The sequence below is a fragment of the Parambassis ranga genome, chromosome 2, assembly GCF_900634625.1.
Source record: "Parambassis ranga chromosome 2, fParRan2.1, whole genome shotgun sequence".
In the NCBI taxonomy this organism is placed as follows: Eukaryota; Metazoa; Chordata; class Actinopteri; family Ambassidae; genus Parambassis; species Parambassis ranga.
This window is the reverse complement of record NC_041023.1, coordinates 19,732,475-19,750,741: the sequence shown is the minus strand read 5'-3', so window position 1 is coordinate 19,750,741 and position 18,267 is coordinate 19,732,475. Positions and strand designations below refer to the sequence as shown.

Below are 18,267 nucleotides of genomic sequence, written 5' to 3'. Positions count from 1 at the left end.
TTTGCCAGATTGTTGTTGCCTCTCTAGAAGGTTCTTGTTTCTTGACTGCCACGCTGTATACAGCCAATTACTTTCTGTATGTTCTCAGTAGATGTTTGCGCTGTATTGAGACCAACTTGCAGGTTACATGAAGAGGAGTTTAGTCGAGTTCGGTCATTGCTCTTTGTTACTCTTGCTTCTCCTTACACATGTGGGCTAAGTGTTTGAGAACAAATGCCTACTATGTGTGATTTAAAAAAAAAACTTGTGGGCCAATTCTGTAAACTCCTCACATAATATCAGAGTAAAACATACACCAAACTGCTTTAGTTTTCTCTTAAACACTCACATGCTGATGGACGTGTTAGTAGTTAACTCCCCAACAGTGCTCCCTGAAGTGCAACTGCAGAACAAGCTGAAACTGATTCAATGTTCTTTCAAGACATATTTACAACACAGATGATGAATCCAGGATCCTCCTGGCAAACCAGACTTACTCAGAAATCTATTCAAGTATCACTATTGGGGGGGGAAAAATGTGCTATTGACCAGGGTGTGTGTGTTCCTGCTGGCATATACTTTATAGTACAGGTGCTACCATAATTGATCCTGTCCCATAAAGCTGCAGTTTTAACTGCAGGGCATAGATAAGGTATGGATAAGCCATCAGCCTGATCTATATCCAATGAGAAAGCAATGACACTCCAAGCGTTGATGGCTTCATTAAGTAAATGCCACTTGTTTCATCAATATCATTACACTGCTGGTAAGCAACCCATAAACATCCTCACGGGGGAAATTAGCTTTCACTCCAACCTTTAGAGCCAGCAGTGGAGATTTGTGTTCTCCAATGCAGACGACCTGAAGTCACCTGCACTTTCCATGTCTAGGGTCAGCAACCAATCCAAAATCTCATCTGGGAGGGTACAAAAACAGGGTAGCAGAGGGAGAGCAGGTGTGTCACCCAGTTCACTGGGGTTATAAAAGGCCTCCTTCCATCAGGCGTTGCACTAAATTACACCAGCAACACTTTGAACAGGCTCACAGGGCTCTTTTTAAAACTTTGATGTTCCCAGGAGACTTTTAAGAAGGAGTGTGTTCTCCTTTTCACTCAGCGTTGGAAATATAAATTGTAATGCAGTGAAACCTGTGAACGTAATACAGCAGAGAGCATTTCCAATCAAAAGAGTGAGGTGCAGCCTCATGGCGGGCTGCAATCCTACACTCCTTTTTCCTTTCTCTATCTTCCATTATCAATGTCTGCCTGTGCAGCTATTGTAGGCTGTTAAAACAGATTGAATCCTTAAATTTAGATGGACACTAAAACATGACTTTCTTTTTCAGGAGTTTATATTTTAGACTATTTTGGCTTGCGGTGCAGACTGTGTGTTTTATCTGACATATGATCTACATTTTGCTTTTGGTGATGAAAACGCCTCGTAAACTCCACATGCCACTAGGAAAATGTGCAAACATCAAAGACTTTTTTTCCCAGCATAAGTAATGTAATAAGGAGAATAACTATAAAAAAGGTTCATAAAAAATTATATTAACAGCACTGCCGCAAACTGCATGCTCTGAGGGAAACACTAGATTGCATTAAAAGGATTTTTTTTCTCTTGTGTAAGTCTTAACCTGTCCTTTTTAACTGTGTCAAAGGGCCATTGTTTCTGATATAAACAGCAAAATATACATACATGGCTCAAAATAACCACACACCTATAATGCACACTGTAGCTGAATTTACATATGCTAAATATTAAACAATCGCTCACACACTTGGAGCACTAAAAAGTATACTAACCTTTTTTATGGCCTCGTAAACGGCTCTAAAAGCAGGTTGTTTGTGGTCATGGTAAACCCCTCTGTTTCCATGTAATATGTAGATGCCATTCTCTTCAGCTGAAGCACAGTTGCTGCCATAGATGCAGTGATCTGGGCGATAGTTCCACTGACAGGGAAACTCAAGCAAGGATTCTGGGAGAAGAAGACACACATCTCTGTCAACAACAGTGCTACACTAGGTTTTCTGTATGCTCATGTTTACTGACAAAGTATGAGTTGTGTGTTGGTGTATAGGCCTATCTACAGTTTTACCAGGGTTATAGTGGAATATAATATTGAGAAGGTCCTGGTCTCCCCAGGTTATATTAAGTTTGTATTTCTGGAGCAGAGGCATCAGCAGCTCCTCCCAACGCAGCCCCACTGATGTCATGTCATTCTGTCAAATCAGACAACATAGGACTGTGAGTGTGCCCAGAACTTAGTGGTTAGGAACGTCACTCCTAAACAGGATCACAGTGTACATTTACTACAGCACAAGGAGGACATCTAGTGGTCAATAAAGGTGGTACACTACACATCTGAAATCAGTGGTTTCAGCTGTACCTTAAAAAACAGACTCCTCATCCTTGTCATGTTCATGAGCATGACCCCTGAGTTGATGCCTGTCCTGCCATAGAAGGGGTGACGGGCGAAACGGTTGTACCAAGCAATACGGGGCTCCTCATGCTCCGGGGCCATAGCAGCCAGCTGAGAGGAATTAAACTGGGACAGAAAACCCCACAAGCGATCCACTGGCTGAAGGAAGAGGATGTCTGAGTCGACATACACAATCGAGTCAACGTCTTTTAAGATCAGCTGCAAAAAACAGACATGTCACTTTTAATATTCTTGTTACAACAAAACTACCCCCAAATGTAATAACATTTTCAGATTAGTAACCAACAAATCAACCATTAAATCAAAGTCCTTTTTTTCTCTGACTCACAGGTAAGAAGAGCCTCTGAGAAGCGCAGGGTTTAAAGAGCTTCTTCCACTCGGCTGCATTTTCACTGGGGAAGTGGATGGAGTAAACTGTGTAGTTGAACTTAGAACGAATAAAACCAGGCCATGACTCCAGCTACAAAACAAACAGAAAGGCATTGAAGCATGCACACTGCACACAGAAACACAGACTTCCTTAATACATTTTTTTAAAAGAGTTCCTACTCACAGCTTCCATGAAGCTGGCATGGAGCTGATCTTCAGCGAAGATGTGGACGTAGAGTTGCTTGATGCTGAAAAGCACAACAGACTTGATCATGGTAAGAGTTTCCTCCAGCCTCTCCCCACAGGCAACCACTGCCAGGTGCATGGGCGGCTCAGGTCTGCTCTGAACACCAGTGAGAGCAGCCTCCATCTGACCCCGCTGACGCATGATGTACCTGAGCAAGAGGAGAGACAGGCAGACACATTTTATTCTGGGGAAAGTTTGGAAAATAGAAACTCAGATGATGCTCTGGTACAAACTTTAAAATAATATTGTAATAATGCTACTGTGCATTTATAATATAATTTATAATAAAAATATAATATCTGTGTAGTGAAAATCATGACAAGCCCTGCATTAATGTACGGTGTCTGGATTACTCACATTTAAAGATATTTGGATTAAACTATGTAGCATTGGATATGTCTGGGAACTGAGCAAGCAACCTAAAAATGCCACTCATTAAAACACAAGCCATGTCCTTTTAATAGACAACAAAAGCCAAACAACCTGATAACCTATTTTAGTGGCTCAGACTTGCCTGCAGCCAAGAAAGAAGAGACTCCAGTAAGGGATTAGAAGTAAACAACATGAGCTACTTCTCCTCTCCCCTTCAACCAGAGACAAACACTGAGGTGTGAAAACAAATGTGGATTTACTGCAACTTTCTATACTATGTCACATAGGGGTTGTTTTGGACACAGACTGTTGTCCACCTACCAATAAGCGTGAATTAGACAATAAAAACAGAACTACGTATCAGGTAGAACTACGTATCTTAGCTAGCAACATTGCTATAAAACCCATGCATTGTTTTGCTAGGTAGGACTGTTTAAGTTACGTCACATTCCTATACATCATTTGGAGTTGATACATAAAATATCTTTCCTCCGTTCCACCCTATGATGCAATATATAGATATATTTGTATTTTCCGCTCGAAAAAAACTTTAAATCCACTCTTACCTATTGTACCAGTGAGGGTTTTGGAGGCCACTTTTGTCCACGGCCCCTCGCCTGGCTCCGGGGACTCTCTGTGGGACGAAGCCCCCTTTCGCTCCTCCGAACGACACGTCCGAATAAAACAGCTTACTGTAAACATAAACGCCGGACAACACGGCAAACACCATGCACAGCATCAGTGCACGTATGTAACGCCGCATTATGTAGTTTGAAAACGCAACTCTGAGCCAAAGTCATGACACACAAACTACCGTTTAATAGTACCTGCGAAGCTAGACGCCATGATGATGCACTTCCGGTTAGAGTTTAAAAAAATAAAACATCTGTGGGACTTATCACGTGTGGCGATTGCGTCCTCTAGTGGCCAAATCAAGGGCTTATAACAATGTCTCCACATTTGTATCACTCGGAGAAAACAAACTTGTGAACCTCTTATTTGTTTGATTTGCTACTAACACGCTAATGCTATTATCAAAGTCAATCTGAACCCATATGGCCTTTTTGATATGTTTTTAAATTGAATAACTTAACACATCAGATTCTGTACACATTTTGTTTTTGTCATGGTGACTCATGGTTTCTGATTTACTTATCGCCACCTTTTCTGGTGCTTTTATTTTGAAGGCAGCACCAACAAACTTCCGGGCCTGGTCTTTGTTCCGTCCGTGCAACCTGATGCAGCTGGTGCAACAGAAGCAGGAGGTCGAGACCCTCTCTGAGGGGGAAGGGTGGGAGAGAAAACCAAAACTTGATTCCTCCCCCCCTCTTCCCTCCTCTCCCTCTTTGGACTCTGTCTGTGGCAAATTTCAATAGGTTTCACCTCCTGAAAAGACCCATTCAGAGTGGCTTTAAGTGACTAGTCGTCTCTATTGAGGTGGCTGCATTTTAAAAACAGACCTGAAATCCAATTGCATTTTCATTAAGTGTGGGAAAATGGTTAAGCTGAATGATATTAGGCTAAATTAATTAATGTGTGTGTGTTAGTAGTTAGGGGCTGAGCACTGGGTGATGATAAAGCCTTCCTGTATCTGCAGAAGGTCCTTCTCTGTGATCAGAAATTGTAATATAATAAATAAAATTACATTTTGGAAGAAATTAAGTGTGGGCAGTGAGTGAAGTGTGCAAAGGACAGACATTTGTTTTTGTAATTTTCTTATTCAGACATGTAATAAACAAGTTCACACATTTTAAAACAAATGAGCATGGCAAAGCAAAAAAAAAAACTATATCAATAAGTGACACTAACACATCTTTAAGTGTCTTTCCATTTTTGCCACAAACAGTTTGTATCCGGTCCACACGCCTAGTCCCAGCTAGAGTAGTGACCCTGTGAGAAAATGTCTCAAATGACACATTAAACAATACTAAAGAAACTAAGAGACAGCCTGTCCCACAATATACCAAGACTGTAGTATTATCATGCCATGACAGTTCTCATGATGTGTGCTAATATGTTAAGTAAAAGACTTGACAATAACACTGGTAGAATGGATAATACAACCACATCAAAACATTGTAGTACAATATTTTTTAGAAATATCTATCTGTGTAATTATTCTACAGGTTTTATAAGTTATTGTGTCTATAGTTTGTTCTGCTGGGAGAAGACTCTAAGAAGCTCTGCCCCTTTTTGCTACGTCGGTTTCTCAAGTGCATCGCCTCATCCAGAACTCTTACTGTATCAGCACCCTCTGCTTCTCTCTAATAGGTCGTCAAACATGTGCAGCACAAACACTGTGACGTTTACAGCCACAGCCCCTTTACCACTTATTGCAGTTAGTGCCTCAGTCATTGTGCAATCAGTGTTAAAATGAGCTCCTGTTCAATGAAGATAAAAGGAGATATTCATTCATAGCGCGACATTCTGAAGAATTGTTACAGTGTTTTGAATTCTGTAGAAGGCTTCTGTTTTAATATGGTGTAACATTCTGTCATTGATTAGCAACAGGGTTTGTTTATGTCATGTAGTTTCACATGACAACTTTTACTCTTATCCATACCTTACACACACAGAATGGCATGGTGCAATATGATGCTACGCAAGCTAAGCTGTGTGAAAGGTGCTAAAGTGACAGATAATGTGTGATTTACACAGAGTATGTGTTACGAGTCTGACCAATCCTTAAAGCTGTTGTATTAGTGATTTTTCTATAAACAGCCAGAAACAAATTCCAACATTAGCTTTACATAGAGTGTAGCTTCGATCTTCTGTCACCGGTTGTAAGCTAAAATCTCACATTTGGACTGCGAACGTAACCAATCTGTTTCTTAAATCAGTTTTTTTTCATGACAAATGACCCGATTGGATGTGTGTGTCCACACACCGTAAGACTATAAATAGGACTACCTGCAGTGACAGAAAACCTATTCTATAAGTGCAGATATCCAAACAATATGCTCTACTACAGAAATCTAATTGAAATCACACTTTAAAGTACAAAGCGGGAAAACAACTGAATACATCCGAATCTTTGCACCTGGGGTAGAAATCTAAATTAAAAAAAAAAAAAAAAACACAGCGACGACTTGATTTTCCTTTAAAATCGTTCTGTGCCTTCTTGCTAGGTGGACGTAACAGTCATACTTTCACCAACTTGACCTGCTGCAAACATTATGCAAAACACAAACTGTGCCAAATGGAGAACAGTCACCATGCTGAGTTTTTAAAAAGTCACTCTGCAGCAGAGGCAGTCCAGCAGGGAGAAAAAAAAGGTTAGCATAAAGATCAAGATCAGGATCAGGAGTGAGGCTTCGCTGCCAGGTTGAAGGTTCAGTGTAAGGACACTGAGACAACAGATGGTTTAGGTTTATAACAGGTAGGTACAGATTCCAGACAGAGGCAGAAAATTCCACATGGGGGAAGAAAAGGTCACTCTGTCGGCCACTGAGGACGATGATGATGATAGCAAGGGTACAGCTGCACGCTTCTCTGAATGGAAAAACAAGATGACTGAAGGGAGGGAGGAGCCATCACTCTGTCCAAAGTTTGTCCAAAACTTTATTTAGACATATTTCTCAGTTAGTTCTTGGGAGGTTTCGCATCAAGACTAAACTGTCTATGAGTAAATATTATTAGCAGCCAGCTTTGGACAGTGTGTGACATCCATTTCATTAATCAAAATATCCAATTAAAAATCATCCAAGATGGAAAAAAAATGTTGCGTATTGCTTTCTTAAATGCAGAATCCCACTGCTGTGGAAACCTTTCAAATAAAAGTGAGAAAAAACATATATTGTGCAGCTCTCAAGCAGAGACCGGATGCTCCACTGGTGACCTGCGGACTTGCAGATGAGATGTGAGGTGGAAGCTTTTGAAGGGGCTGACTCAATGGGACTCTCCATTGACCGAGCTCCCCTCTCCTCGGGGCGAGGAGGAACGGGAGAGGCCCTTCTCTGTGTTCTCTGAGCTGGAGCCATTCTGGCTGTGGTGGTCGGCGGTCGACGACGCAGAGCTAGAGGAAGTGGCCGAGGTGGATGAGGGCTTGGCCTTCTCCTTAAAGTCTGTAATGATGACTGTCAGGTCCCCAACTGTCACCTCCAGGTGCTGGGCGCTACTCCGGTCGATGTTTTTTAACCTCGGCCTGGTGTAGACAGCAGAAAATACGTGCTATATTATAGAATACAACATTTTAAACCTCACTGCTTTTATTTTGAAATGTATTTCTGGTGTTTCCCACTCTCTCTATTTGAAGTACTATATGAAAAATGACACCCTAACTGCAGGTGGCAACACAAACAGCCTCACCAGCTCCCAGTGTTTATTCATGCATCCCTTTTAATATCTGATTCCCGTTGATCCCTCCACCTGATGTCAGCTTGTTTACCTCATTTTCTTGTGACTGTTCTTCTTAAGCGCTGGCTCCTTGTCGCTCTTCTCCCTCTCTACCCTCTCCTTCTTTTCTTTTTTGGGCTGTGAGGGCAGCACGAACTGCTGCGTTACCTGCTGCTGAGAGACGAGCTGGGAGACGGGACGAGGCTTCCTGTTCCACACACAGAAAGAAAGAGACGTAAAGAGGGAGGGAGAGAAAGGGAGGTTGGCAGATTAATGAGAGGGAAAATCACAGTGAACACATGGCTTCATGCTAGCGTACCACCGTAATCAAGAGCCAATAATCACTGCCAGAGCTGGTTAGGATGGTGTTTTTAACACTGGCAGCAAGTACGCAACACAGACATTGAGAAGGAAACCTAACATTCAGCCATCTGTGAGATGTGTGGTGTACCTGCACAGGCTTGTTTTAGCATGCACTGAGTAGGTGAGCTCGGTTACAGTGAGCATAAAGATGCAGTAGGAATTACAATATTTGCTTTTTGATAACTCAAACTTTAAAAGTATGGGGATTTTCCTGTTTAAGTGGAGGGAACATGGAGGGTGATGTTCCAGAGTTCAACCAATCAGGGCTGCAGCCCTCAAGAAAGATCCCAAAATGTCCTTGTCCTGGTCCTACACTCAGACCGTGCCCAATGCTGCAGACTCTCCATGGACTTTACTACTACTCCCAAGTAAGGAGGTTCTCTCAGTGGCTTTCCATCATATACATACACTACTTATGTCATTACAGCTTGGAATGAACGTGATTACAGAACTGGAATGAAAAAAAATAACAGATTGTCCCTCCTTACAGTCACATCTCCATCCTCCACGAGTGTCTGTGGTCTGAAAATGATGCATTATGCAACTGGTTTGGCAACAGTGTGCATACATGAGGGCTGTGATCGTATTTCTGTGCAGGACTGAGTGTGTGTGTGTTTGGGGGCTGGCAAGAGCCATAGCTGAGAGGCAAGTGTGTTGAAAAGGCCATCTGTTGAGACTAGTCTACACTTCCAGAACCTTATTTTGCATGCAAACACATCGAACATGTATGCACCAAAAGATGTTCACAAATTAAAAGCGAGGACTCATGAAACCATATGTGTGTGTGTTTTGAGAGATGCAATCGCATCTAACAAGGTGCATTATACACAGGCACGCACACAATCTGTAAATGGAGCTTGAGGGCAATATGAGAATGAGCAATCCTGCCTAGCTGTCGTTTCTGCAATCACATCTTAAAAAAAAAAATCATATTTTTCACCCACTCCATTATTTTGGAATTAGATCAGGGCTTGATTACACAACACAGACTTCCAAGTACTTCATGAAAAATTTCCATTTTCTTAATGTGATTATAAGGATCTACAACTATAGACTGGACTGAACCTAACAGGATCTATCCACAGAATGAGTCGGAGCGCCTGGACAAACGTTGCTACATGTTTGCCAAAATGAGCCTTAGTGGCCTATTTAGCTCAATTTAGAGGCTTCCTAAGAGGAAATACATAAACCACAGCTCCTGGTCTGCTGTCTTGTTCTAAGGGCAAAGCTGTTGTTCAACAATTCTGGGATGACCTAAATTGTGGCCCAGCATCAAAGAGGCTCTTGCCAGAGAGTTTCTCTCTCTCTCTCTCTCTCTCTCTCTCTCTGAGTTATCACTGCCTCCACAGAACTTACAGTGATGCTCACAAGGCTAGAGTGAAATGCAAATGGGTCTCTTGGCCTACATAAACGTCTGATGGGGAGGAGATGTAGAGATCCTCTAATATGTCTGTCTTGTCAGCAAGATGCTGCAGAACTGCTGACACCTCTTTAAATAAAGACAGAGGCCTCTGTTCCAGTAATTTGCCGTTCTCCTTGAACATGCGTTACTTCTTTAAAGCTACCAGGCAGCATCTGGTGGTCTGGATTTCTCACACACAAAACATCAACAAAAAGGATGAATTCATGGTTTGAACTCTGCATGATTTACTATGTAATAAATGTTTCACGTAATGAGTGTTAGCTTTGCTCAGATAACGACCACCTGAGGCTAATGATTTTTTTTGGCTGTGCCTGAGAGCAGCTGGGACCAACTATAAACATATTTTGTTCATCCAATCTTCCTGCATATATTACAATGACTCACACTAATAGAGCCAGCTCAATAACCAGGAGGTGAAAGAGGAGACAGACAACCTAATATTATGGTGAGGTAAAGCAGCAGGTCTAAACAGAGCAGCCTCTGTTAACCCAATCAAACAGTGTTTATCTCAGCACTTATGCCTTCACAACCGGCCTCCCTTTGGACGCAGTGTGTGCGTGTGTTTATGTGTCTATGTGTGTCTATTGATCCCAAAAAACAATTTCAGCGCCTAATGTAACAGCCTATTCTTTCTGACATTAATACCGCAGCAGTTATTCCAGTCAATATTTGCTACACTCATGCCATCCATTCTACAACAGCTAATGTAGTCCCACAATGGAGAAATTAGGACATTATGAGGATGGCTTAAACACACACAATGCTATTTTCAGAGGGGAGAGGAAACAAGACATTTGTGTGATGCCTTCATTTTACTGAATATGAAACCTAAAGAGCACTACACACTCAGCCGTACTAGATCAGCTAAATGCAAACCTGCCTCATCCTAAAAATGCTGCCACTGAACATACACACATTTCACCGACAGGGGAACTCTGGCTGACCCCTTTCCAAATATGTCATAAACACACACACACACATTGCTATCTCATTCCTCTGCCCTTTCACACGTCTCTCCCCTCCTTCTCATGCACTCACTGACCTCACACTCTTTCACTGTTGGCCTGTGCTTCGAAAACAAAGTGATAAAAAAAAACCACCGCAGCCAGAATAATCCCCTGAAGCTGAGTGGGTCACATTTGCAGAAAAACAGATCTGATAAGTGGTTAAATTATAAGACAAGCAGCTCGTCATCGTCACCATGACATAAAATGTGTATATATATATATATGAGTCAGAATCTGTATGGAGACACACAAAACATCCTGCTTTGTCTTTGTCTGCAAAGACTCACTGCTGCCTTCAAGTGTAGGGCAGCATACAGATCTAATCCTCCCTCTTAGTTGTCTTTATAGTCATCGTCTATGAAGCATGATGTTTTGATTTGGACTAAAAAATTGTGAAAAATAGTAAAAATAAAAAGGTCAAGCACACACAAGTGAAAGTGACAGAAGAGCCTTTAGGGAGTGGACCCATCATTTTTTTTTAGAATGTTTTGTTTTACATGTATCTCTAGTGACAGGGTTCTTGTTGTTATTCCAGTCATTGGCTCTATTGGAATATTGAACTGGAAGGGAGCTGCATCCCAAACATAGCAGTACAGAGCGGTGCAGATGTTTGGACTGAGTGCTATCATTTATCGAGTACATTGTGTGATGAGCAAACAGCCCGCAGGACAGCTGATGGACTGCAAATAAGCACCAGAGCGTGCTGCAGTAAACAAATCTCATCTCACTGTTCTGTGATGATTGTAGGATCATTGTGAAATAGCTCATTTTATGCCCTGCTGAACACCCTCAATCCAGGTGGAAGCGTGTGTGTGTGCCTAGTTTTTTATCAGCAGGTTGTATGCTGCTCCTGGGAGCTCCTCCAACCCGATGATTAATGTCTTTTCCTGCCTGTACATGTTACCACTCTGTGTGTGTGTGTGGAACAGGCAGAGAGACAGATGGCTCTCCATGTCCTGTGGTTTATGACACCTTCTGCAGCCACACTATTCTCCTTTCACACAAATGCCGCCTGCACAAACACGAGCACACAAGACACACAGAGCAGTATGTCATGCATCAGTGTCACCGCAGTAATTACAGGCTTAACACGTAGCCATAATCTTGAGCCACAGTGACGTGATAACAGCCAGCTTCATTGTCCGTGGTGTACGCTCAGCGTTTGTATGCAGCGAGAGCGCTAATACCAGTAACCTGCACATCTCTGTCACTTATTGGAAGATTAAATGGAATGAGAAGACACTGATCGCTGATACGCAGCCCGTTTCACATGAACGCCATCTGTGCCAACTTACATTATTGTTAGCGGCTAAGCTTTTAAAATACCATAGCTCATAAAATATGCTACTCTGTTGTTGCCAGTTCTAATGATCTCATTATTGGGCATCACCCAAGTGTTATTGAAAAATCAAAGAACGCACACAACCAAAAAAATACCTGGATGCCTTTCATAACACTTTCCAAAGATGAACTGAACAAAGAAGTGTTCCATCACTTAGACCACAGATGTCAAAAGGAGCCAACTGCCTTTTCTTTTTAAGTACAGAACAGCAGTAATTTTGGCGTGACATCTTCAATTTTATGAAAGCAGGAGAAAAAAAATGGTTTAGGAAAGCTGCATGGGGGGAAAATGGGCATTATTCTAACAGTGCAGCTCTTTTGCAAGATAATGAATCACATCCATTTTGTATTAAAGGTTATTTTGACCCCACATTTTTTAAATCAAACATCCACTGTGAAGATGTTTATGCAGCTTTCTCTGGCATGACTCACTCAATCCCTGTTTAACATAACCAGACAGCTGCAGCGAGCTGATCCTAATCTTATAATTATAACAGATATAGACCAAAACAGATCACAGGGTACATTCATAAAAGTTCATGCAAAAAACAGCAGAGATTTGATTATCAGTAACTGTATCTGATTCACTTCTTTAGGCGGAACAGTGTGTTGATGAGACGCTCCACACAGAAAAATTAATCCTCAACTGCTTTGACAGTCTAATTGTTTGAATGACGTTTGAAGTAAAAATGCTTTTATGCTGATCTGTATCTTTCTTAAATTAATATCTTTATGTGGATGTGCTGACATTTTAATAGTTCATGAAGAAAAGGCTTTTTCTCTGTATCTTTAAACTTAAATGCTGGAATCGGATTCAAATGGAGCCAAATAACAAACAAGCACAGCCCAGTTTCTAGCATGTGGACTGTGAGAGTGAGCTTTTTTTTTTTTTTTTTTGCGGAGGATGATGAAATAACATCTAAACAGCCGACTGCTGACAGGTTTCCAGTCAGCCAGAATGGCTTGTTTAGGTGGAGCTGACGAAAAACCTGCACATCAGTCATTCTGTCACAGATGGACGCCTTAGGTTAAGTTTAACTCCTGGGGAGAGAATGATGGAAGAAGGAGAGAGAGAGCGAGAGAGAGAAAGGAGAACAAACACCAGTGGTAGAAAAGAGGGAAAGAAAAAGGTATGGAGTGGGTGAACACAAACATAAGAGTGAACTAATAGGAACATGATCGAGCTCACTGTCCTGACCTGCAGAAATATAATGCTGCCAGAAAGGCTCCACACACACACGCACACACACTGTGTTTCCCTGGTGGGTCTGGCTTGTCAGAGCTGAACAGATGCAGGTGGTGTCGACACCGGAGAAGGTCACACACACTGCTCTATTATAGCCAGTAGCATTTAGCTAAGGATGATGTTTGGGTTTAACAGCTGTCTGTCAGCATCATTTCATATTTTTAAAGAGCCGTATCTTTCACTGTATACTTAAAGCATTAGGATGACACTAATCCAGGACATGTGATAATGGGTACACTCACTGGGAGGTATTTAGTGCCTTGCTACAGGGTATTTCAGGTCATGTTGGAACCAAACCCGTGACTGTCATCTATCTAAAGAGGCAAAGAAAGATAAAATGTCATGTTTTCTCAGCATACACTCAAAGTAATAAGACTGCATGATATGTTGTTATCCCAAAGCTCCTCTAAGACTGCTTTAATTAAATACTGTAAGCTACCAGCTTGAAACATATTGTTCCATATTAATCTGCACAAATGACTGCATGAGGTTTGGAGCCAGAGAGTATTTTCTCTAAAAATGGAACCATGGGGCTGCGCTTCTGTTTCTCCAAATTGGTCTTTGGAGCTGAGACAAAATTAGTAGAACATCAGGCACTTCTCACTTTATCAAACTGTCTGACTCTTCCATTTACTCTACCTAGTCTGATAAGCGAGTCCAATTCTGCTGATGTATCCCTGTCTGCAGTCAAACTCACAGCCTCAACAACGTGCTTTCAATCAGCCTGTCGGCTTTGGGCAGTAGTTCATCTCTCCGCATCACAGAGATCCAGTGCAGCTGAACCTCACCTTCATAAAACATTTATCTTTATCTCTCTCTTTCTACATGCAAGCACACTTTGTCCTAAATTATTTCTCTGCCTTGTACTAAAATGCTCTATTTTTTTTAGCATGTCATGTCTTTGCCAAACTGAATCTATGTCTTGAGTCGTACGTGAGGTGTTAAAATTTTTACGCATCTGAGATGGTTCACAAGGGTCTGTCTGACGGAAACTTGGTCGTCAAAGGGTGTAGGCTAACGTTAGGCAGCAGATGGTTTGCTACACTGAACCATCTGGGAAGTCAAACTCGGAAACAGCTTGGAAAAGAGGAGGATTTTCAAAACTTTCTGAGCATGTGACTAATCAGCTTTTGAATTTCATAACACCTAAAATGTGCCTATAGCATAGCTTGAAGCCTGGCATGAATCCTATCCTATCCCAGCTGGTGATGGGCACGAGGCAGGGTACACCCTGGAGAGGTCAGCTAAAACAAAGAAGCAGACAACACTCACACCTGCAGCCAATTTAGAGTCTCCAATGACCCTAACATGCCCCTCTTTAGTATGTAGTAGGAAGCCAGAGTACCCGGAGAAACACCCATGCAGGCACAGGGAGAACGTTCTAACGCCACAGCCAGATTGAAACTAGGAACCTTCTTCCTGTGCGGAACCAAAGCTAACCACTGCACCTGCGTGCCACCTCATGAGAGAAGATGTCACCTAAAATAATGCCTTTGTAGCTAAAGAAAAAACAACAAGGCCAGCAGCATGTGTTTCTACAGAGTGCTCTGTGTATTCTTGTGGAATCTACAAAGACAAAAAAAGTATAATACGAATATCTGTGGGGAATCTGTGGGGTCTGAGAGTATGACAAGTGGATTTAAAGCAGTTCCACAGTACCCGCGCTGGCTGTGACCTTCAGGCTGTGGGACACTTCCTGTAACTGCGGGACACCCTACGCCTGTGCTGAGCATTAATTCATTATCTCACTGCAATAACGCAGTCATGCTTGTTTAGTAACCAGTGAAGGAATTTTGCCGTGCCCCACATTTATATTCCGCATGTTGTTTGCCCTTTAGTGTCATCGGCTTGCTCACTGAGAAATCCACTTGTCTGTTGTGTTTGGTCATTAACAGCTGCGACCACCTGTGTAGCCATTTTGCTGCAGTGTTGGCCCACACGTTGAGCGTGCATGATGTTCAGAAAGAGCGCACAACATTCTGCAGCACTGCAGCTGGGAAGACATTAAATAAGCCCTTCTGCACATTTCCTAAATTTGTTGCCTCAGTGACAGGGGTGTAGTGAAGAATTTTAACTCTTGTGTCCTCGCCAACTTTCCTAAAAAACGTCCAGATGGGGACGACAAAGGACACCACAGCTTTGTGTGACATCGGGATCCAGACAGGTTCTTGGCAAGGCTGCGAGCCACTCGTTTCTACGGAAGCACAACAGAGTCGATGGAGTGTCCTCTCAACAATCAGTTGCAATAAGCTGGACCCACTGATAACAGCATGTCTGCTACACAATCTCTCCAGTGAGCAGCAACTGGAGTGTGTGTTTATGTGTGCATGCGTACAAGTATGTATGCAGTCATGTGTAAAATCTGCATGTTGAGTGCATCTGTACTTGTGTGTGTCTGATGACAGCAGGCTGATTAAGCTGTTGCATAGTAATAAGCTGTGGCTGTCTGTCTGGCAGCTGCTCTGACAACCTCTTTTCACAACTCGCCCTCCCACACACACAAACACAAATGCACACACGCACAAATAAACACAAGCATTTAAGAGCACAAAAAAGCGTTACAATGCTGAAAAGGCATCAATGCTGACAACGAGCACTAATCCACTGTTTAAGTTGCAGAATAATCATTGGGAAAAGTTGTGCTTATGCACAAGCAGACAATCAGTGATGCACTAACGAGGGAGATCATGTAACAACTCACTGGTTCCTAAAGCCAGAGCTAACGGCTACACTTCCTCTCTTTCACCCTTTGTTGTGTTTTCCTCCTGATAATGACTGCCACTCAGGAATAACAGTCATTTCCTGCTTCAAATCACTGATGTCAGGGGAAATATCAGCCACAGGCACAGAGGCCACAATATATGTATGTATGTGTGCGTGTGTGTGTATGTAAATGTGTGTGTGTGTACTTTCATGCTGTGTATGCTTGAGTACCTGCCTATAAGAGGCATCTACCCCCCCCCCCCCCCCATCTGTTACAAATATCTCCGGGGCAACAAGATGGATGTGCACGCTTTTAAAGAGCAAGCCCGTCCTTCTTCTTCATTTCACCGAGGTCAGTGTCAACACCCAGGTTCAAAAACATGAAGCCCAACGTACTGCTTATACTTGAGTTATTTTGCATAAAATCTACACAGAGACTATGATATAGACCATGCACGTTGCATGCATTACTACTACTCTCTGTAATTACACAGCCAAAATGCTCATTAGCTGGCATGTTGATGCCATTATAATGTGATGTAATTATAAAGCTTATGATGCATTTTTTAAATGTCAGCAGATGGCTTTGATTATTTGTTGTAGTCCTTCATCATCTACTCAACACAATCTACTCATTATGGCAGGCACAAACTAAGCTGTAACATCTGGAGTTTAACAATTGAAACCAACATGTGACTGCTATGAATTGCAGTTCCTCAAACGGCCACTTAAGGCTGGCACCAAAAAGTGAGTCAACCCTCAAGCCCAGCAGAACATGTGTGTTTGTGCATATTCGTTTAGCATTAACCGTAAAAAAAGAGAAAATGATGCAACAAATCATACAACTCACAGATGTTGCATGTTTATTTCATTTTAACGATGACATGGTGTCGTCATCAAAAGCTAAAATAAGTCAATGAGATTTTCAGATATAAAAAACTAAAATAGACGTCAGTGTTTATGTTTACAGTCAATAGCATGGTAAAAATAATAACCTCTCATAGTGCCAACACACTGCATTAGGAGTGTGTGACTAGGAAAACTGGTTATGCTGTGAGAGGCGAGCTCCCCTGGGACCCCCCCCCCTCCCTCCCTCCCTCTGAGACCCGCTAAATGCATAAGACATCAAATACAACATAAAATACATCCATCGCCTTACCTTGTTGATGTCCCCTTCCTGACATCACACATCATGCACTTAAAAGCCTCTGCCGTGTTCTTGTACGTGCACACGCTGCAGTCCCAAAACCCCTCGTCGGAGGAGGGCTTCGGTTGACGCTTCGGCCTTTAAAAGACAATAAATGTAAGAACAACCAAAAAAAAAGAAAGAGAAAGAGAGATTTAAAAAAAGAAAAAAGGGACAGAGATAGAAAGGAGGTTGGAGAGGAGAGGAAATGAGACAGGAGTGAGTTCAGCTCTCATCCGCGCAGGCTATCGATAGCAAACATCTGGGTAAGCCTATAGGATTTAGGAAATCATCTGCAAGCGCGCGGTGATCCGACACTGTAATTGGCGATGAGGTTTTAACACCCGCGCGCGCGCGCACCGTGCGCACGAGTATACACATACACAAACGCAGCGAGAGAGCGCGAGGGGGAGAGACCGTAGAGAGAGAGAAAACCCATTTTTTTTCCTCCCCCGTGCGCTCGCCGATGTCCGCTCCCCTCCCCGAGCCTGGTTATCCAGGACCCGTGTGTTTTACCTTGTGGGACTCCTCTTGTCGCCCATGCCAGACCGCGGTTTATCCGGAGGTGCTGAGACGAGCAGAAGTCTCGTTATTTCTGATAATTTTAGCAAAGAAGCGATGCGTCTGTGCCGCTCGGCTTCCAGCTGTCGTGGAAACTCCGCTTGGGAAATGTTCACGTGATTCGCCGCGACCAATCAGAGGCCCGGTTACTTCCCGAGGCTGACATTCCTCTTGATGAATCAATGCCGCCTTCATGGACCCCTCGGAAATTCCCACGTCTGTCATCTAACACTCTTTTTTTTTTTAGCTGCTTCTGCAAAATGAACATTTTGCATGCTGACCTTCACCTACATGTGATGTATACGCCTTTAAACACAACATGTTCTTTTGTGGTTTTCAGTAATTAATTAAAGGCAATTATTCGTGCTTGTTTTAAATATGATCGCCACACGCTTTCTTTCAATAGGGCATACAATCAACAGTGTAAGCGCCATTGTTTCCATCAACAATACTTTATATTGTTACATAAATATAAATTATTTCATTACATACATAAGCTTTATGCATTTTTCCGACAGCCTTAAACGCATCCCAAAGCCTCGACACTAATGATCTGTGGCAGTGTGGGATGCCGCTCACATCAGATCACTGTACCGTCCTTTGAAATCCCTGCACCTTCGCATTTTCCTCTTAGACAGCAAAAATTCCATATTACTTTATGTCACAGGAGCTTTAAACATCGGGAAACCCCCT

At 42.4% G+C, this 18,267-nt stretch overlaps 2 protein-coding genes across 3 annotated transcripts in view; both read right to left on the bottom strand.

Moving 5' to 3' along the window:
- gxylt1b (glucoside xylosyltransferase 1b) overlaps positions 1–4,259 on the bottom strand; it is a 61,374-nt gene extending 57,115 nt beyond the window's left edge. For both annotated transcript variants that reach the window (XM_028424931.1, XM_028424923.1), the window contains exons 1-6: positions 3,976–4,259; positions 2,975–3,185; positions 2,750–2,881; positions 2,368–2,619; positions 2,077–2,200; positions 1,784–1,956 (exon numbers count right to left, since the gene is read on the bottom strand). In XM_028424931.1, the coding sequence (XP_028280732.1) occupies positions 1,784–1,956; positions 2,077–2,200; positions 2,368–2,619; positions 2,750–2,881; positions 2,975–3,185; positions 3,976–4,172 (1,089 nt within the window). In that variant the 5' untranslated portion in view covers positions 4,173–4,259. The remainder of the gene's footprint in view (positions 1–1,783; positions 1,957–2,076; positions 2,201–2,367; positions 2,620–2,749; positions 2,882–2,974; positions 3,186–3,975) is intronic.
- Positions 4,260–5,107: 848 nt separating this feature from the next.
- On the bottom strand, positions 5,108–17,670 carry yaf2 (YY1 associated factor 2). The gene is made up of 4 exons (XM_028424943.1): positions 17,530–17,670; positions 16,987–17,112; positions 7,797–7,952; positions 5,108–7,553 (listed from the first exon to the last, which is right to left on the bottom strand). The coding sequence occupies exons 1-4, from the start codon at positions 17,553–17,555 to the stop codon at positions 7,298–7,300; spliced, it is 564 nt and encodes a 187-aa protein (XP_028280744.1). The 5' UTR covers positions 17,556–17,670; the 3' UTR covers positions 5,108–7,297.
- Positions 17,671–18,267: the final 597 nt, after the last annotated feature.